The sequence below is a fragment of the Balaenoptera ricei genome, chromosome 2 (genome assembly GCF_028023285.1).
Source record: "Balaenoptera ricei isolate mBalRic1 chromosome 2, mBalRic1.hap2, whole genome shotgun sequence".
Taxonomy (NCBI): domain Eukaryota; kingdom Metazoa; phylum Chordata; class Mammalia; order Artiodactyla; family Balaenopteridae; genus Balaenoptera; species Balaenoptera ricei.
The window spans coordinates 155,969,053-155,990,716 of record NC_082640.1 but is presented as its reverse complement, the minus strand read 5'-3'; the positions used below and the strand labels follow the sequence as shown (position 1 = coordinate 155,990,716).

General features: G+C 42.9%; 1 protein-coding gene across 1 annotated transcript in view; it reads left to right on the top strand.

The window, feature by feature from the left end:
* The first annotated feature begins 1,606 nt into the window (after positions 1–1,606).
* SLC10A1 (solute carrier family 10 member 1) overlaps positions 1,607–21,664 on the top strand; it is a 28,155-nt gene continuing 8,097 nt past the window's right edge. Inside the window, exons 1-2 of the mRNA XM_059915764.1 lie at positions 1,607–1,962; positions 13,001–13,211. Of these exons, the coding sequence (XP_059771747.1) occupies positions 1,607–1,962; positions 13,001–13,211 (567 nt within the window). The remainder of the gene's footprint in view (positions 1,963–13,000; positions 13,212–21,664) is intronic.

Here is a 21,664-nt window from a genome sequence, read left to right as displayed (position 1 = left end):
GACCAGCCTTTTTGGGCCTGCCCCTGACCCTCCAGGCATACTCAGTCCAAGCTCCACACACCCCCATCGGCATCTAGTAAACCCCACTCGGCCCACCCTCCCCCTGAGACCAGATCAATTCAAGCACCAGGAAATCCTTAATATCAGAACTCTCAGAGGGAAAGGAGCTTCAAGTTCTTGTCATTGAGGGCCACAGGATGTAGCCCTGTGGCCTGCAGGACCCCAGAGAGCAGCCTTCTTGAGCGCACGCAATGCGTGGATCCTATCCCAGCCCTTATCTATGCAGGATTCTAAAGGCCCTGGGGCCATTGTTGGAGAGCTCTTATTTTTGGGTGCTTCCTCATACCAAGCCACTCCCCACCCCCACAGAGTGGTTCGCACCCTGGTCCCCATCCTGTCCTCGGTAGTCCCACACAAAAAGCCTAATCTCCTGTTTCAGCAACTGTGAAACTATGAGACACCACTCAGGCCTCTTGGGTTCCAGCCCAGCCTAGACGCAATTCTTCTGAAGGCTGCTCCCTGCCCTTCCTCGGAAGGTGCTTTTCCCTAGGCTGGGGTGGGAGGAGGGAGGCCCGAGATGCCACACACACCAGGCGTGCCTGCCTCTGTCCACTGTCACCCGCTCAGCCAGAGCCTGGTTCCCAGACAGGCGCAGAGCCAAAGTAGAGCAGTCAGGACACCGGAAAGAAAAGGCTGTGCGTTCCTGCTTCCTTCTCAGCAAGTTTCCCAAGCAATGGGGCTCCTCGGGCTGCTGGCCAAAGAGCCCGGGCAGAAATAAACCTCCCCAGCCAGGGCTCCTTCAGAGCTGCCCTTTGGGGAAATTGCCCCCAGTCCTCCTGAGGGCCCCTCAGCCATGGCAGCAGGCTCTTCCCCGGAGTTAGGTGTGTGGGGGCACGTTCCTCCCCCGGGGTCCTTGCCGTCAGGTTTGGGGATAGGACCAAGTTTTCCCAGCACAAGTGAGACGGACGCAGGCACCTCTCATCTCCCAGGACAAGGGTCATGGACACATCTTCTCCTGGAAGCCAGCAACTCACCTGCCCCTACCCTGTCCCACACCCCCCTTTCCAAGAGGGAAAGGTAAAACTCAACTCTTGTCATTCCCTGGGGTTTGGGGGCAGATGCAGGTGACCGCCTGGGCATGGGGAGACACCTTCCCCTGAATCAGAAACTGAGGCCTCAGGGGCTGAGCAGAGAACAGAGGGGCTGGACCTGGATTGGTCCCAAGAAATAGAATGCCTGTGGGCGTGCTCAGCGGGGGGATGGGGGGGTGATATAAGCCCTCTTGTCCCAGAAGCAGCCAAGAGGTGAGGGAGGGGTGTGAGTGACACCCAGGAAGACAGCAGAGGCTGAGGAGCTCAGGAGAGGCCGGAACAGCCCTGCAGATAAGGCTCTGGGCTTTCTCTCCTTTGGGGCCAAAGCCAGAGAAAGCACAGCCAGTTGCATAATCCTTCTATTTGCTCAGATCTACATTTTGTCCTGAAGCTCCCTGCCCTGGGAGGTGATTGAGGAAGGCACCCAGCAAGGACTGGGCAGGGCAGGGAGTCAGCAGGCGAGCAAGGGGCGTGCTGGGTCTTCAGCCTTTTTTCCACCGCTGCCGTCCAGGAGGATGGAGGCCCTCAATGAGTCTGCCCAGTTCAACTTCTCCCTGCCGCACAACTTCGGCAAGCGGCCCACCGACTGGGCACTGAGCGTCATCCTGGTGATCATGCTGTTAACCATCATGCTCTCACTGGGCTGCACCATGGAGTTCAGCAAGATCAAGGTGCACTTCTGGAAGCCTAAGGGGCTGGCCATCGCCCTGGTGGCGCAGTACGGCGTCATGCCCCTCACTGCCTTTGCACTGGGCAAGGTCTTCCAGCTGAACAACGTCGAGGCACTGGCCATCCTGATCTGTGGCTGCTCGCCGGGGGGGAACCTCTCCAACGTCTTCACTCTGGCCATGAAAGGGGACATGAACCTCAGGTAGGACAGGGGGTGAAGAAGGAGCAATCTGGGGATGGCGGCTGCATGGGAGATCACAATCAAGGCGAAGAGGGGGGCCAAAGCCAGAAGCGTGAGTGAGTGGGGGCTGGGTGGGTGCTAGGGCATGGGGTGGCAGGCATTGATTGTCAAGAGCTCACACTGGGCTGGGGACAGGACCTGGGGTACATCTTGGTTTAAGCACCAAGCCAAAGGGGCCCAGCTGGTCCAGGGGCACCCTGGAGAGCCCCCTTACTCCCAGAGTTGCCTCAGGGGCACCCTGGAGAGCCCCCTTACTCCCAGAGTTGCCTCGAATGGGGCACAAGGATTGTCCTGAAGGAGTACCGTACTGACTTAAAGCAAAGGGACCTCTGGAGAACTTTTACCTGTCTGCCAGGCAGGGCAAGTTGTCTGCTTTGAGGCCAGAGATATGAAAGGCAGTGCAGATTAGTTTCAAAGATCTCCAGGGAGATCAAGGTGGCTCGGAACCAAAGAGCACCTCCAATTCCTGCAGAGCAGGAAGGAACTTCCAAAGATTCCCCCCAGCTGTCTGGGCTGTCTTCTCCGAACTTCCCCCATCCGCCCGTCAGACGCAGGAACACTTCGATGCAAAGACACAGCCAGGTAGATCCTAGAGTTTCCCAGGACCAGGTCGGGGTCCCAAGTCCTGATGGGCCTCGCCTTGGCCAAAGTGGTAGGAGGGAAAGAGCAGCAGCCCCACCCAGCTCATCACAGCAGAAATCAGCGAGGGCTCCCTCCTGCAGGGGCTGGTTGAACACCCGTCCTTCCAAACAGGTGGGACTCTGGTCTGGAATGTCTCCCAGGGTGAGGCCATGTCAGGCCTGCTCCAGCTGCAACAGCAGCCCCTGCTGGCTAAAGAAAACTCACCAGCATAAAAGCTCTTGCTTTTATCTAAGCCTCCGTCTCAAGCCGCTCTCTTCTGGTTCGATCCACTATTCCATGCCGGGCAGGGCAGTAAATTCAGACAGTCCATCTGCTTGTGCCTGTCAGTACCCTGTCCCTGGCTGAACTTTACTAAGGAAACTAGCCAGGTACGGAAGCCTCCTCCTGGGGATGCCAAGCGATGCTGGGGTTGATTATTAGATGAAAAAATGATAGTGATCATTGGGGGTTCCCTGGACCTGCCATCTGAGAAGCTCTGGACTCTCTACCCATATGATTTGACCCTTACTGAGGTGGTCGATGGAGAGAGAGCTTGGCTTGTACAGTCTCCCATGGGAACATATCCAATGTTCGACCACCTCACGGTGAGGAAATTCTTCCCTCTATCTAATCCAAGTCCTTCCTGCTGCAAAACAAGCTCCTGGTCTTGATCTAGCCTGTGGACAAGGCCCATTGCAGCCTCTGTGTCCTGGAGAGAGAAACTTGTACTATACCTTAATTCTGACGTAGAAGGGTTGCAGGTCAGGAAAGGGGTACTCAGGGCTTCGTGGCTCTGTAGAAGCAGCAGAGCTGGGTGGCAAAGCGTAAATTATCATGGGGGAGCCTCTAAGTGTGAGTGACCAGATGTCCCAGCCTTTTGAGCCAGTGGGTGCCAACGAGGTCTCTTCTGAAACACCTGCGTTTCTGAGGCTCTAGGCCTCCACCGGCAGAGCCCCCAGTGACTCATGCTCTCCTGCTAGGCCTCCTGGTCTGGGCACCTGGAAACTGTCACTTCCACCTAGACCCTCAAGAGACAATGCTCAGCCAGGACGGCCACCTTCTACCATAAAGCCCCTACACGCAGACAAACTTCCCACGCACGTTAAACCAGGCTTCCGACCCCACCGGAGGAGCGAGAATCTCATCCTCCACCATCACGTGCTGCCAGACCTCGAATTCCAAATTGAGTTATTCATCTGGGACAACTTGTTACATGTATTATAATAATGATAATGGTGCTGATAATAAAAGTCAGCCAGGCACTGGGCCAAGCACTTTACATGGGATCCTCATACAGCTTCCCATGAGGAGGTGTTGTAAAGAGCCCCATTCTAGAGATGAGGAAACTGAGACTTAGAGAGGTTAATACATTTGTCCAAGGTCTGAAGGCTCCAAAGCCTGTGCTTTTACTCATATATCTTCAGGGTCGGGTGTGTACATAAATGAACTGAGTGGCTGGAGGGTGACCGCCAGCCTTGGAGACACGGGCTGCCCTCCACAGGGCAGATGCCATGCATCTCTGCCATGGGTGTTGTGGGAACGGGGACTCAGTGCCTGCACAGCTCCCTGCTTTTCAGGAGAAGATGGAGTCCCCCTTTTTATGTGAAATCTCCAAATTTTTAATTATTGGTAACTCGTTCCAAATTTTTACAACACTGTGCAAGCCAAACAGTACATGACAGAGGCCCAGATGTTACACAGAAGCTATGGGTTTGAGATCTGTGTACAACACCACACGATTTCCCATCTAGAGCAGAAAGGAATGTTAGGACACCTATTCCACTTTACACGTGAGGAAGCGGAACTCCAGAGACTTTCCAGAGGCTTCCCCGAGAATCTGTGGGCAAGTTGTGTCTGGAGCCGTTCCTGGGCTCTCTCTTCCCAGTCATTCTGCCTCACAGCTGGAGTGAGACTGGGGGAGCCGCCGTCACAGGGCATCGGGCACATTCACGGAGGCTGGGCCGCCAGGTGGGCCTCTCAAGGCAGCCAGGCCCAGCAGCTCCTTCCTCAAGGATGCTGCCAGACATACTCCAAAAAAGGCAGGTGACCCACAAGAGAAAGAGAAAGTGCCCTCATCGGGGACAGAGGAGACAGTGCCAGAGGGAACTGGGCCCCTTTGATGACCACCTCTACCACCCCTCAAGTTCACCTGCTCCCCCTCTCCCCTCCAGCCAGCTCACAGCTGAGACCAGAGCCAATGGCTGAGGGGACAACCCAAGGATTCCCACAGCTCTCCCCACCATGACAGAGGAAGACTAAGCAGGAGGAGACAGAAGCTACCCGGGTTCCCAGAAGTTTCCCACTTCATCACAGAGACTCTAATGGGTCCCCTCACAACTCTCTCAGCTTCCGCCTCCAGTGCCTCTATTGACAGGAGTTCAAAAACTGTTCCTCAAGCAGGGTGTACTGATGCCCCAAAGCAGGCTGTATGCAGTGTTCCGAGAACTTAAGCAGGAAGGGTAAAGAAAAAACCAAATGTGCTCCTTTCTCCCTGGTCCCTGGACCCCTGAGAAGCATCCAGGTCCACAGTGTTACTGTGGAACAGATTCCAGTCTCAGAGCTAGAGTCAGGAATTTGCCTCCCATCCCTGTCCTTCAGGGTAACAGGATCATGACAGTCACCAGAAAGACAGATACCAGAAAGTTAGGACCAGTGCTCAGCACTCGCACCTGCGGAGGAGGTTCGGGGGTCTGGGAGCATGGCTCCCACACACCTCAGTGCATGAGGCTCACCAAGTCTCAGAGCAAATTCCAAAGCTCCCGACATGCCAAGCCAAAGTAAGCATGACTCCTCTGTTCAAGGACATCAGAACAAGCACACAAGTTTTGTGTGGCTTTTCTCCTAAGAAGAAATCAATAGCTAGCACTGTAGCCCTCTGTGTGCCCTTCCCAGTCTCATTCCCCTCTACCCAACCCGAAGGGAGCACCTCCCAGGATTTGACTTTCAGCACTTCCACAGACCCTTTTATACTATTACTATATATGTATATATCCATCAACAAGATACACTGTTGCATTTACATGGTTTTAAATTTTATATAAATGGTATCATACTGCCCATATCATTTGACAGCTTGTTTTTTTGAGATAATAGGTATATAAATAAAAGAGCTACTTCATGTATTTGAACTGCATTATAGTTTGCTTGCATTTATCCATTCTCCTGTTGTCAGACATTTACATGGATTTCATGTTTTGTGGCATGAGCAAGTCCTATGCATGCTCCCCCTGTGCTCACATGTGAGAGCATATATAATGAACGCAGGAGTGCTGGGTCTTGAGGTTCACACATCTTCAACTAACAAGTCTCCAAAGTAGTTATTCCACTTCACACTTCCCAGGGCAGTGTATGAAGATCCCTGTTTTTCCATGTCTTCATCTGTATTCGGAATTGTCAGACTTCTAAATTTTGTCATCTGGTGAGAGTGAAATGAGTCATGGTGGTTTTAAATTTAATTACATGGGAGGTCTAGCAACTTTTCAAATACTGTTGGCCATTTGGGTGTCCTCTTCTGAAAGTAATGCCCTTTGCCTATTTTTCTATAGGACTGTGGTGTTTTCTTCTCATTAATTTACAGTTATTTGTTGTTTTTACATGTTGCAGCAGTCTACTCACAGTTTTGGGGTTATCCTTACGTTTTGATAATGATGTCTTATAAAACAGAATGTTTATTTTAACTTAACCAACTATACGAATATTTTTCCTTGACAGTTTATGTTTCAGGGGTTTCTTTAAGAAATCCTTTACTGCCTTGAAGGTCATAAAGATATTCACCTATATTTGAAAAGTTTTACAGTTTTGCTTTTCACATGGAGATCTTTGATCAACTTAGAATTTATTATTATGTATGCTGTGATCTAATTTTATCTTTTCCATATGAATAGAGAAAATTCCCAGGACCACTGAGTGAATTTTTCTCCATCAACTTTTAATTCCATCTCTCTCGTTGACCAAATTCGCAAATAAGCATGAGTTTGTGTCTGGGATCTCTCTTCTGTTCTATTGTTCTACGTCTCTATCCTTGAGCCAATATCACACTTTCTTAATTACAGCCTTTTAATAAATCTTGATATCTGAAAGTTGCCCTACCTTGTTGTTCTTGAAAATTACATTAGCTATTCTTGGTCCTTTACTCTTTCACTTGAATTTTGGGATTAAGTCTCACGTCTACAAAAACTATTTCTGGAATTTCGGTTAAATTTGCATTAAATTTATGGATAAATTTAGAGGCTATCTTTATAATACTGAATCTTCCCATCCATGAAAATGGTACAGATTTTCTTTTATTAATCATTATTTTATACCTATGAAGTTTTATAACTTCTTTCATAAAGATCTTGCATATCTCTTTTAGATTTATTTCTAAATATTTTATAGTTTTTATGAATATTATAAATGGTATCTTTTTAAAAAATTCATTTGCTAATTATTTTTGTAGTATATCAGAACTCGATTGTTTTTTATTGCTAGTGTAATCAAAATTTCTCGGATTCTCTTATTTACTAGTTATAATGGAAATTCACTTGGATTTCCTCTGTGGACAGTCCTATCATTGGCATATAATGCAAGTTTAGTTTCCTCCTTTCCCATCCATGTTTTTTCTATTTCTTGTTTTGCTGTGCTAGAAAAGACCTATATAGTATAATTAATAGACAATAGGTGATGTGATGGGAACAGGTGTCCTTGCTTTATTCCTCTAATTTTTCACCATTAGGTTTACTATTTCCTGTAGATTTTTGACAGATAACCCTTTTCAGGTTAAGGAATTTCCATTCTGTTGCTAGTGTGCTAATTTTTATCATGCATGATCATTGAATTTTGTTGAATGGCACTTTTCTGCATCTATGATACCATTTTTTCTTTAATCTGATAATACAGTGATATATATCAGTAGATTGTCTAATGTTAAACCATTTTTATATTGCTGGGATAAACCCATTTTGTCCATTGTATTATTTTGTAAAGGCATGGCTAGATTCATTTGGTAACATTTTATTTATGACTTTTGCTTCTGTGTTCATAAATGAGACTGGACCCTAATTTTCCTTTCTCATAATGTGATTTTCTACCTTTGGTTCTAAAATTTTATTATTCATATATAATAATTTGGGACATGTTTCCACTTTTTTTGCTCTCTATATAATACTGAGGCTATCTGTACTTTGAATGTTTAGTAGAACTCTACTGTAAAACCATATGTACATTGTGTGGGGTTTGGATGACAGGTTTCAAACTACTGATTAAATGTCTTTAGTGATTCTAAGTTGATTCAGGTTTTCGGCTTCATTTTGAGTTAGTTTTTGTAGAGTATATTTCCCAGGAAATTGTCCATTCAATCTGAATAGAAAAATGAAAGTATAAGACTGTCCTTGATTTCTTCTATGACTCTCTAAAATCTTTATGGTATCTGAAATTATGTTTCCTTTTGCATTCATAATAACATCAATTTGTGCCCTCTTTCCTTTTTCTTGGTTAGTCTCGCCAGCGGTGTCTATTTTATTAGACTTTGCAAAGAACTTGCTCTTGGTCTAATTGATTCTCTCAGTTAATTTATATAATTTTTAAAGTTTACTCTCTCATCTTTGATATTTTCTTTCTCCTGCTTTCATTAGGTTTACTTTGTTTTTCTTTTCAATTCTTGAGTGAAATGCTTAGCTCATTAATTTTTAATCTTTCTTCTTTTCCTATATAAACATTTCAGGCTATAAATTTTCCTCTAAGAATTAATTTAGCTGCTCCCTAGATTTTTTAAATTATTTTTTGAGATATAATTTATATACCATAAAATTCACCTTTTTAAAGTATATGTCAGTAGTTTATAGTATATTCACAAGGTTGTACAACTACCACAAGTATCTAATTCCAGAACATGTTAATCATCCCTAAATGAAACCCTATACCCATTAGCAGTCAGTCACTCCCATTCCTCTCTCACTCCAGACCCTGGGAACCACTAATCTACTTTCTGTCTCTATAGATTTCAGGTAAATGGAATCATATAATATCTAGCCGTTTATGTTTCTGATTCTTTCACTTACCATAATGTTTTCAAGGTTCATCTTTGTGATAGTATATAGCAGTACTTCATTGCTTTTTATGGCTGAAGAATATTCAATTACATGAATACACCATATTTTGCTTATCCGTTGATATTTTGTTTTCCATTTTTTAGCTATTATAGATAATGCTGCTATGAACGTTTGTATACAAGTATTTGTGTAAACACATGCTGTCAATTCTTGTGGGTATATACCTAGCAGTAGAGTCACTGGGACATATGATAACTCTATATTTAACTTTTTTTAGAGCTGTCAAACTTTTCCAGAGCAGCTGTACCATTTTACATGCTGATTATGATTTCATATTCAACCCATGAGAGAATTAGAAGTTCTATTTTTCCAATAGTCCTTTTATTATTGACGTCTCAGTTTCATCTCTTCTTTTTTCATAGGCCTAAAGTCTCAATTCTGGTCCCTCCCTTGGGCATTAAAACCTAAGCCCCAGATTACCAAGACTAACACCCCACCACCTACCCCATCACACACTGTAGCTTCAGCATGAGTTCACCCACTAAATATTTGGCATTCTTTGTTTCTAGTCCCTGGAAACCTCCCTGTTTCTTACAAGCTCAAGTATGTGCTTAGGTGTCTTAGGTGTTCGTAGAGGGAGGGTTTTCCCATTATTCAGTCCACAATATCCCTTGAGGGTCTCTCCTCACCTCTGGCAGCTTCTTATTCCTTGTGATACGTCTACCTATTGTGTTCTTGATGGCTATACTCCGGACCCTTTGGACTAGGATGTAGTTGATATTCATTTAAGCCATATTTGACCTCTATGGAAACAATGAAGAAGTGTATATAGTGAATAGGGCTATAGGGAGGAGGGACACACACTTAGTGTGGTTTTCCTGGGGTCTTGTCAAGCCCTCATCCACAACCTTCCCACTAGAATGGAAGCCAGAGCATATATTGTAAGGTGAAGGTCTACAAATCCAAGAATGTTCCCTAGCAGCTTCTTCTCTCAGCTGGTCTTTCTGGAGGGCCTCTTCCTACACAGGGTCCTGGGATTAACATGTATGAGATTCCAAATGGAGATGGTAATAGGACAGTTAGGATACAGATTACAGCTGGGAGGATATACTATTATTCAGGATCTGAGACTCACACTCAATTTATCTTAAATAATGTTAAGGATAAACCAGAAAGTAAAGAACATGAGAATATCGGTGTTGGGGACTAGAATATTATTCAAGATAAAAAACAGGTCTGATGACCAGATTATCTTGTCACTTACTCAACAATGTGTAACTATTGCTGCCTTCTCTACTGCTCCACCATTGTGGTCCTTCCATTATTCTGTTTTTACTGCTTTGCTGCTATTTTTTACAGTCCTCCTAATCCTGGCCTCTGTTTACTGCTTCTTCTTTGCATGTTTTTTGATTTTTGCCTGACCATGCCTCCCATGCCTCTCCAAAACCAAGTGCTCTATCACTGTGTACACATTCAAACTCCCCAAGTGAGAAAATGCTCTTGACGTACTTAATCCTTGTTATCTTAGTTAGACAGAATCACTATGTCCAGCCATCCCCTAGGCTCTAAGGCAGGCACTTAGCAACTTAGTAGGTCAGGTGTTATTCTATGTTCCAATGGGCTATAGCCAGAGTGATGGGATCACACAGCTTTCTTCAAAATGGGCTGTGCTATGTCAAGTATAGAGAGCAAAAAGAGTTCTACTACAGAGGAGATCAGAATGGCTCCTTCCACAGTGAAGCACACAGGGACTGAAGCAGTTGGACAGACCTGGGTTCAAATCCTGCCTCAGCCTTCCTATCTGTGTGATCCTGGGCAAGTCACAACTCTTCAAGTCCCCAGCTTCCTCATTAGCAAAAAGGAGATAGTAATGCTTACCTCCTAAGCTACTGGGAAAAAGAAATAAAGCAATGTATGTAAGGTTCTTAGCACAATGCCTGGCACATAGCAGGCACTCCACAAAATAGTCTGTACAGGCATACCTTGGAGATACTGCAGGTTCAATTCCAGACCACTGCAATAAAGCAGAATATCACAATAAAGTGAGTCACATGGATTTTTTGGTTTCCCAGGGCATATAAAAGTTATGTTTAAACTATACTGTGGTCTACTGAGTGTGCAACAGCATTGTGTCTAAAAAAATTTACATACCTTAATTTAAAAATACTTTATTGCTAAAAAATTCTAACCATCATCTGAGCCTTCAGCAAGTTGTAGTTTTTGCTGGGAGAGGGTTTTGCCTCCATGCTGACAGCTGCTGACTGATCAGGGTCGTGGATGCTGAAGGCTGGGGTGGCCGTGACCATTTCTTAAAATAAGACAAGACTGAATCTTCCTTTCACGAATGATTTTGCAGTTTGATAGCATTTTACCCAGAGTAGGACTTCTTTCAAAATTGAAGTCAATCCTTTCAAACCCTGCCACCGCTTTATCAACTAAGTTTATGTAATATTCTAAATGCTTTGTTGTCATTTCAACAATCTTCACAGCATCTTCTCCAGGAGTAGATTCCTTCTCAAGAAACAACTTTCTTTGCTCATCCGTAAGAAGCACTCCTCATCCACTCAAGTTTTATCAGGAGATGGCAGCAATTCAGTGCCATCTTCAGGCGCCACTTCTAGCTCTCTTGCTATTTTCACCCCATCTGCAGTTACTTCCTCCACTGAACTGCTCAAAGTCATCCCTGAGGGTTGAAATCAACTTCTTTTAAACTCCTGTTAATGTTGATATTTTGGCCTCTTTCCACGAATCACAAATGTTCTTAATGGCATCTAGAATAGTGAATCCTTTCCAGAAGGTTTTCAACTAACTTTGCACAGATCCATCAGAGGAATCACTATCTATGGCAGCTATAGCCTTACAAAATGTATTTCTTAAATGGTAAGACTTGAAAGCCAAAATTACTCCTTGATCCATGGGCTGCAGAATGGATTTTGTATTAGCAGGCATGAAACAACATGAATCTCTTTGTACGTCTTGAGTGACCAGGTGCATTGTCAATAAGCAGTAACATTTTGAAAGGAATCTTTTTTCTGAGCGGTTGGTCTCAACAGTGAACTTGAAGTATTCAGTAAACCAAGTTGTAAACAGATGTGCTGTCATCCAGGATTTGTTGCTCCATTTATAGAGCACAGAGTAGATTTAGCATAATCCTTAAGGGCCCTAGGATTTTGGGAATAAGCATTGGCTTCAACTTAAAGTCACCAGTTGCATTAGCCCCTAACAAGAGAATCAGCCTGTCCTTTGAAGCTTTGAAGCCAGGCATCGACTTCTCCTCTCTAGCTATGAAAGTCCTAGATGGCATCTTCTTCCAGTAGAACACTGTTTCATCTACATTGAAAATCTGTTGTTTAGTGGAGCCACCTTCATTGATGATCTTAGCTAGATCTTCTGGATAACTTGCAGCTTCTACATCAGCACTTGCTGCTTCACCTTGCACTTTCATGTTGTGGAGATGATGTCTTTCCTTAAACCTCATGAACCAACCTCTGCTAGCTTCAAACTTTTCTTCTGCAGGTTCCTCACCTCTCTCAGCCTTCCTAGAACTGAAGAGAGTTCGAGCCTTGCTCTGGATTAGTCTTTGGCTTAAGTGTATGTTGTGGCTGGTTTGATCTTCTCTCCAGACCACTCAAACTTTCTCCGTATCAGCACTAAGGCTTTTTTGCTTTCTTATCATTCGAGTGTTCACTGGGGTAGCACTTTTAATTTCCTTCAAGAACTTTTCCTTTGCATTTACAACTTGGCTAAATGTTTGGGGAAAGAGGCCTAGCTTTCAGTCTATCTGGGCTTTCCACAGGCCTTCCTCACTAAGTGTAATCATTTCTAGCTTTTGATTTAAAAACATGAGAGACATGTGACTCTTCCTTTCACTTGAACACTTAGACACCACTGTAGGGTTAGTTAGTAACTGGTCTAATTTCAATATTGTTGTGTCTCAGGGAATAAGGAGGCCCCAGGAGAGAGAGAGAGAAGGGGGAACAGCCAGTCGGTGGAGTAGTCAGAACACACACAACATTTATATCCTTTGAGTTCACCGTCTTACATGGGTGTGATTCGCAGTGCCCCAAAACAATTACAATAGTAACATCAAAAATCACCATAACAAATATAACGAAAAAGCTTGAAATATTGCGAGACTTACTAAAATGTGACAGAGACATGAAGTGAGCAAATGCTGTTGGAAAAATAGCACCGATAGACTTGCTTGATGCAGGGTTCCCACAAACCCTTACTTTGTAAAAAAAAAAAAACAACAACAAACAAACACAGCTGCAAAACGCAATAAAATGAGGTTATGCCTGTATTAACGGGCTCTCTCTCTCTGCACTCTTCCTATGTCTCCCACCCAGCATCGTGATGACCACCTGCTCCACCTTCTTTGCCCTGGGCATGATGCCCCTCCTCCTGTACATTTACTCCAGGGGCATCTATGATGGGACCCTGAAGGACAAGGTGCCCTATGGCGGCATCATCATATCACTGATCCTGATTCTCATTCCTTGCACCATAGGCATCATCCTCAAATCCAAACGGCCACAATACGTACGTTATGTCACCAAGGTAAGAACCTGGGGGCCTGGGCAGGGAGCGAGAACACCACCATCATCGCAGTGAATGGCTTGAGGCAAGTCATTTGGGCTTCTTCCATGTCAGTTTCCTTCCCTGTTTAAAAAAAACAAAAAAAGTCTGCTATTGGTACAACCTACTTCATGGGATTGTAATGTACATGAGAATATTTTTGAAGAGTTAGGTGAAAAACAGTAAAACACCACACACAACTGTAAGGTATAATCATTTTTTTAATAATAAAATTAAACTTTTATCATGTACCTAGTAGCTGCTAAGTTTTATGCTACACTCTCTGAGGAGTCACTGTCCTCGAAGTTTGTTTGCAGAAAGTCAATAATAGATGAGAAACAAGATCCAACACAATGTACAATCGGGTATTGGCAGAATGTAAGGAGGTGAGGTTAGTGAGGGCCAGGTGGTCAAGGAAGGCTTCCTTAGAGGATGGAAGGAGGGGGCGGGGCTTCAGCCAGACCATGAAGAAAGGGTTGGATTTGGGTAAGCCTAGGGAGATGCCTGAATAGAGGAGTTCTAAGAGAGACCACGGGCAAACATGGCTGACTGGATGAGAAGCCAGAGGGGAGGAGGCCAGGGGAAGAGGTGGTAGGCACACTTGTAGCACTTTAGGAGTGGGACAGGAGGAAAGTGGAGTGAGTTGGCCCCAGCAGGTGGAGGGGTGTGCTGTGAGGGCATCACGCCACTGCCCTGCCTTTGGAAAAATCAGACTTGTAGAGTGAGTGGTTCCTCTACCAACTCTTGTGACCTTGGAGCTCAGTTCCCATCAGTCTCTCCTCTGGCTCACTGCTCAGCCCGGGATCCCAGGCTCCATCCTGGTCCTCAGGAAAAACTCGCCTCCTGAAGGCCTGTTTTGGTGCCTGCCCCTGGATCTATGCCTTTGGGCCGGGCTACAGGGCATACTACTTGGAGGCCCAAGGCTTCCAGCAGCTTTGGGCCTGGAACAAAGAGGTTTGGTCAGGTTTCCAGGGTCTTTTGATTTTCACACTACAATGTCAAGGGTAGTTTTTGCCCTTGTCCCGGTGTAGTCCTAATACCATGGCCACAGTCCCCCTCCCCACCTGTTGAAGATGTGAAGTCATTCCTCCTCCTGCCAAATGGCTCATCACCCCACTCTACTCTGGATGGCATCTTCCGTTCTCTCCACCCTTACTTCTCAGAAATCTCCTTTTATTGATCATGTCCTCTACCCCCATAGCCTCCTCCCCACCTTGCTCTCATTTCTAGAACGTTTCCATATTAGTTCTTCACAGTCAACATTGATACTGGTTCACATCTCTCCTTTTTTTTTTTTTTTACTAAGTAGAGTCACTGGACTCTACTTCTCGCTCCAGCCAACACCTCTCTTTCCTCCCCTTCCTAGCCATGCTCCTGGGAGTCACCCGTTGCCCCCACCCACCTTCCACTCTCACCACACTGGCCCCCAGGACTGTTCTCTAGTGACCAGGCCTCAACAGTCTCTACTCCTTGGCCTCCCATCCACTCAGCATCTTGATGACCACCTGCTCTACTTTCTTCACCAAATCCAATGGACATATCTCAACTCTTCTTTTAGCAGCTTTTGGTATGGCTGACCACTGCCTCCTTCTCAAAAATCTTCTTCCTCAGCTTCAGTGACAGGGCACCTGCTTTCCTACCACGTCTCTGGCACTTCTTTTCAGACTCCCTTGTGAGTTCCTCTGGTAAAAGTTACTTCTCTGCATTCAGCCCAAGCTTTCTGCTTTTCTTGCTTTTCTTCCCTAAGCCCAGGACCTCCCCACCATGACATCTGGTCCATCTCAACAGCCACCTGCAAGCTGATGACTATCAGAACAGTATCTTCAGCTCTCAGCTCTCTCCTGACTCCTGAATCCATTAACTGCCAAATCTTTCTACCTGAATATGCCTCAGGCATTTAAAATTCAGTATGTCTTAAATTTAAACCACCTCCTTAAGCCTGCTCTTCCCCTCCTCGCCCTGTGTGATTATCTCAGTGAATGGCATTCAACGTGCCCCACCGCCTGAGCCGGAAACCGGACAGTCATTCTCCACGTCCTCTTCCTCCCCACTCACACACATCAGTGATCGTCAATTCTGCCTTCTTTTGCTTGAACCCATGTCTCTCCATCCCTGTGTCTACTGTCTTCATTCAGGCACTCTCCTCTCTCACTAGACAACTCAGCCTTCTAACCTGGCTCCCTGACCCAGTTTTAACCTGAGTCTGGAAAGAAACTACCATGTCACTCCACTGCTTAAAGGCCTTAACTGGTTCCTTAAACTCCCCCAGGAGTCATGTGGCTCCTCAGCACTTTCTTGATTTGGTCTCAACCAACCTCTCCAGTGTCAGCTCTCTTCTTTGCACATGCCCCACTGGACTCACTCCCACTCACCCTTCAAGTCTCAACACAATTAGCACCTCCTCTAGGAAGTTTTCCTTAACCCACAAGCCTGGGCAGGATGCTTGTCCTACTTGCTCCCATTATCACCCAACACCATTGCAGCATGTATCATACTGTATTATAAATACCCACTCCATTTTTATTCCCCACCCACCTGCAAAAAGCAACATCCTAAGGCTGTGTCTCAACACTGACTTCTCAACACTCACAGCTAATACCTGAGAATAAACAAAGGAATAAAGGGCAAGTCCTGTCTCTCCCACACATTAGCAGAAAAACAAACAAAAAAACCAGAAACATGTGTCTATCATTTCACTTACTCAAGATAGTTTGTGGGATATAGGAATAAAGAAAAAAAAAAAAATCACAGAACATAAAAATGTGAAGTGACTCCTGATATCACTTAAAGCAGCTCTGCCCCCCTCCACTTTATTTTTTTTTTTTTTTTAATGTCTGAAACATTTATATTAACATATTTCCATACATATTTCCATACAAATACAAATATGATTTTTAGAAATTTCATGTAATGTCTGAAACATTTATATCAACATATTTCCATACATATTTCCATACAAATACAAATATAAGATTTTTAGAAATTTCATGTAATGTCTGAAACATTTATATTAACATGTTTCCATACAAATAACCCAATGAAAGTTTAGTATTAGTTGTTTTGTTTGTTTTTTTATACTGCAGGTTCTTATTAGGCATCAGTTTTATACACATCAGTGTATACATGTCAATCCCAATCGCCCAATTCAGCACACCACCATCCCCACCCCACCGCAGTTTTCCCCCCTTGGTGTCCATATGTCCATTCTCTACATCTGTGTCTCAACTTCTGCCCTGCAAACTGGCTCATCTGTACCATTTTTCTAGGTTCCGCATACATGCATTAATATACGATATTTGTTTTTCTCTTTCTGACTTACTTCACTCTGTATGACAGTCTCTAGATCCATCCACGTCTCAACAAATGACTCAATTTCGTTCCTTTTTATGGCTGAGTAATATTCCATTGTATATATGTACCACATCTTCTTTATCCATTCGTCTGTTGATGGGCATTTAGGTTGCTTCCATGACCTGGCTATTGTAAATAGTGCTGCAATGAACATTCGGGTGCATGTGTCTTTTTGAATTACGGTTTTCTCTGGGTATATGCCCAGTAGTGGGATTGCTGGGTCATATGGTAATTCTATTTTTAGTTTTTTAAGGAACCTCCATATTGTTCTCCATAGTGGCTGTATCAATTTACATTCCCACCAACAGTGCAAGAGGGTTCCCTTTTCACCACACCCTCTCCAGCATTTGTTGTTTGTAGATTTTCTGATGATGCCCATTCTAACAGGAGTGAGGTGATACCTCATTGCAGTTTTGATTTGCATTTCTCTAATAATTAGTGATGTTGAGCATCTTTTCATGTGCTTCGTGGCCATCTGTATGTCTTCTTTGGAGAAATGTCTATTTAGGTCTTCTGCCCATTTTTGGATTGGGGTGTTTGTTTCTTTGATATTGAGCTGAATGAGCTGTTTATATATTTTGGAGATTAATCCTTTGTCCGTTGATTCATTTGCAAATATTTTCTCCCATTCTGAGGGTTGTCTTTTCGTCTTGTTTATGGTTTCCTTTGCTGTGCAAAAGCTTTGAAGTTTCATTAGGTCCCATTTGTTTATTTTTGTTTTTATTTCCATTACTCTAGGAGGTGGATCAAAAAAGATCTTGCTGTGATTTATGTCAAAGAGTGTTCTTCCTATGTTTTCCTCTAAGAGTTTTATAGTGTCCAGTCTTATATTTAGGTCTCTAATCCATTTTGAGTTTATTTTTGTGTATGGTGTTAGGGAGTATTCTAATTTCATTCTTTTACATGTAGCTGTCCAGTTTTCCCAGCACCACTTATTGAAGAGACTGTCTTTTCTCCATTGTATATCTTTGCCTCCTTTGTCATAGATTAGTTGACCATAGGTGCGTGGGTTAATCTCTGGGCTTTCTATCTTGTTCCATTGATCTATGTTTCTGTTTTTGTGCCAGTACCATATTGTCTTGATTACTGTAGCTTTGTAGTATAGTCTGAAGTCAGGGAGTCTGATTCCTCCAGCTCCATTTTTTTGCCTCAAGACTGCTTTGGCTATTCGGGGTCTTTTGTGTCTCCATACAAATTTTAAGATGATTTGTTCTAGCTCCGTAAAAAATGCCATTGGTAATTTGATAGGGATTGCATTGAATCTGTAGATTGCTTTGGGTAGTATACTCATTTTCACAATGTTGATTCTTCCAATCCAAGAACATGGTATATCTCTCCATCTGTTGGTATCATCTTTAATTTCTTTCATCAGTGTCTTATAGTTTTCTGCATACAGGTCTTTTGTCTCCCTAGGTAGGTTTATTCCTAGGTATTTTATTCTTTTTGTTGCAATGGTAAATGGGAGTGTTTCCATAATTTCTCTTTCAGATTTTTCATCATTAGTGTATAAGAATGCAAGAGATTTCTGTGCATTAATTTTGTATCCTGCAACTTTACCATATTCATTAATTAGCTCTAGCAGTTTTCTGGTGGCAGTTTTAGGATTCTCTATGTATAGTATCATGTCATCCGCAAACAGTGACAGTTTTACTTCTTCTTTTCCAATTTGTATTCCTTTTATTTCTTTTTCTTCTCTGATTGCCGTGGCTAGGACTTCCAAAACTATGTTGAATAATAGTGGTGAGAGTGGACATCCTTGTCTCGTTCCTGATCTTAGAGGAAATGCTTTCAGTTTTTCACCATTGAGAATGATGTTTGCTGTGGGTTTGTCATATATGGCCTTTATTATGTTGAGGTAGGTTCCCTCTATGCCCACTTTCTGGAGAGTTTTTATCAGAAATGGGTGTTGAATTTTGTCAAAAGCTTTTTCTGCATCTATTGAGATGATCATATGGTTTTTATTCTTCAATTTGTTAATATGGTGTATCACATTGATTGATTTGCGTATATTGAAGAATCCTTGCATCCCTGGGATAAATCCCACTTGATTGTGGTGTATGATCCTTTTAATGTGTTGTTGGATTCTGTTTGCTAGTATTTTGTTGAGGATTTTTGCATCTATATTCATCAGTGATATTGGTCTGTAATTTTCTTTTTTTGTAGTGTCTTTGTCTGGTTTTGGTATCAGGGTGATGGTGGCCTCATAGAATGAGTTTGGGAGTGTTCCTTCCTCTGCAATTTTTTGGAAGAGTTTGAGAAGGATGGGTGTTAGCTCTTCTCTAAATGTTTGATAGAATTCACCTGTGAAGCCATCTGGTCCTGGACTTTTGTTTGTTGGAAGATTTTTAATCACAGTTTCAATTTCATTACTTGTGATTGGTCTGTTCATATTTTCTATTTCTTCCTGGTTCAGTCTTGGAAGGTTATACCTTTCTAAGAATTTGTCCATTTCTTCCAGGTTGTCCATTTTATTGGCATAAAGTTGCTTGTAGTAGTCTCTTAGGATGCTTTGTATTTCTGCAGTGTCTGTTGTAACTTCTCCTTTTTCATTTCTGATTTTATTGATTTGAGTCCTCTCCCTCTTTTTCTTGATGAGTCTGGCTAATGGTTTATCAATTTTGTTTATCTTCTCAAAGAACCAACTTTTAGTTTTATTGATCTTTGCTATTGTTTTCTTTGTTTCTATTTCATTTATTTCTGCTCTGATCTTTATGATTTCTTTCCTTCTGCTAACTTTGGGTTTTGTTTGTTCTTCTTTCTCTAGTTTCTTTAAGTGTAAGGTTAGATTGTTTACTTGAGCTTTTTCTTGTTTCTTTAGGTAGGCTTGTATAGCTATAAACTTCCCTCTTAGAACTGCTTTTGCTGCATCCCATAGGTTTTGGGTCGTCGTGTTTTCATTGTCATTTGTCTCTAGGTATTTTTTGATTTCCTCTTTGATTTCTTCAGTGATCTCTTGGTTATTTAGTAACGTATTGTTTAGCCTCCATGTGTTTGTCCTTTTTACGTTTTTTTCCCTGTAATTCATTTCTAATCTCATAGCGTTGTGGTCAGAAAAGATGCTTGATATGATTTCAATTTTCTTAAATTTACTGAGGCTTGATTTGTGACCCAAGATGTGATCTATCTTGGAGAATGTTCCGTGCGCACTTGAGAAGAACGTGTAATCTGCTGTTTTTGGATGGAATGTCCGATATATATCAATTAAATCTATCTGGTCTATTGTGTCATTTAAAGCTTCTGTTTCCTTATTTATTTTCATTTTGGATGATCTGTCCATTGGTGTAAGTGAGGTGTTAAAGTCCCCCACTATTATTGTGTTACTGTCGATTTCCTCTTTTATAGCTGTTAGCAGTTGCCTTATGTATTGAGGTGCTCCTATGTTGGGTGCATATATATTTATAATTGTTATATCTTCTTCTTGGATTGATCCCTGGATCATTATGTAGTGTCCTTCCTTGTCTCTTGTAACATTCTTTAATTTAAAGTCTATTTTATCTGATATGAGTATAGCTACTCCAGCTTTCTTTTGATTTCCATTTGCATGGAATATCTTTTTCCATCCCATCACTTTCAGTCTGTATGTGTCCCTAGGTCTAAAGTGGGTCTCTTGTAGACAGCATATATATGGGTCTTGTTTTTGTATCCATTCAGCCAGTCTATGTCTTTTGGTTGGGGCATTTAATCCATTCACGTTTAAGGTAATTATCGATATGTATGTTCCTATGACCATTTTCTTAATTGTTTTGTGTTTGTTTTTGTAGGTCCTTTTCTTCTCTTGTGTTTCCCACTTAGAGAAGTTCCTTTAGCATTTGTTGTAGAGCTGGTTTGGTGGTGCTGAATTCTCTTAGCTTTTGCTTGTCTGTAAAGCTTTTGATTTCTCCATCAAATCTAAATGAGATCCTTGCTGGGTAGAGTAATCTTGGTTGTAGGTTCTTCCCTTTCATCACTTTAAGTATATCATGCCACTCCCTTCTGGCTTGCAGAGTTTCTGCTGAGAAATCAGCTGTTAACCTTATGGGAGTTCCCTTGTATGTTATTTGTCGTTTTTCCCTTGCTGCTTTCAATAATTTTTCTTTGTCTTTAATTTTTGCCACTTTGATTACTATGTGTCTCGGCGTGTTTCTCCTTGGGTTTATCCTGTATGGGACTCTCTGCGCTTCCTGGACTTGGGTGGCTATTTCCTTTCCCATGTTAGGGAAGTTTTCGACTATAATCTCTTCAAATATTTTCTCTGGTCCTTTCTCTCTCTCTTCTCCTTCTGGGACCCCTATAATGCGAATGTTGTTGCGTTTAATGTTATCCCAGAGGTCTCTTAGGCTGTCTTCATTTCTTTTCATTCTTTTTTCTTTAGTCTGTTCCGCAGCAGTGAATTCCATCATTCTGTCTTCCAGGTCACTTATCCGTTCTTCTGCCTCAGTTATTCTGCTATTGATTCCTTCTAGTGTAGTTTTCATTTCAGTTATTGTATTGGTCATCTCTGTTTGTTTGTTCTTTAATTCTTCTAGGTCTTTGTTAATCATTTCTTGCATCTTCTCAATCTTTGCCTCCATTCTTATTCCAAGGTCCTGGATCATCTTCACTATCATTATTCTGAATTCTTTTTCTGGAAGGTTGCCTATCTCCACTTCATTTAGTTGTTTTTCTGGGGTTTTTTCTTGTTCCTTCATCTGGTACATAGCCCTCTGCCTTTTCATCTTCTCTATCTTTCTGTAACTGTGGTTTTTGGTCCACAGGCTGCAGGATTATAGTTTTTCTTGCTTCTGTTGTCTGCCCTCTGGTGGTTGAGGCTATCTAACCCCCCTCCACTTTATAGGTGAAACCAAAGACTAGAACCCCAAGTGCAACTGATGTAAGAACATGTCTCCTTACCTCAGAATAAAGTGTTCTTCTGAGAAAGACAAATACAAATATGTGGTACATATATACGATAGAATACTACTCAGCCATAAAAAAGAACAAAATAATGACATTTGTACAACATGGATGGACCTAGAGATTATCCTACTAAGTGAAGTAAGTCAGGAAGAGAAAGACAAATACCATATGATATCACTTATATGTGATATCTAAAATATGACATAAAT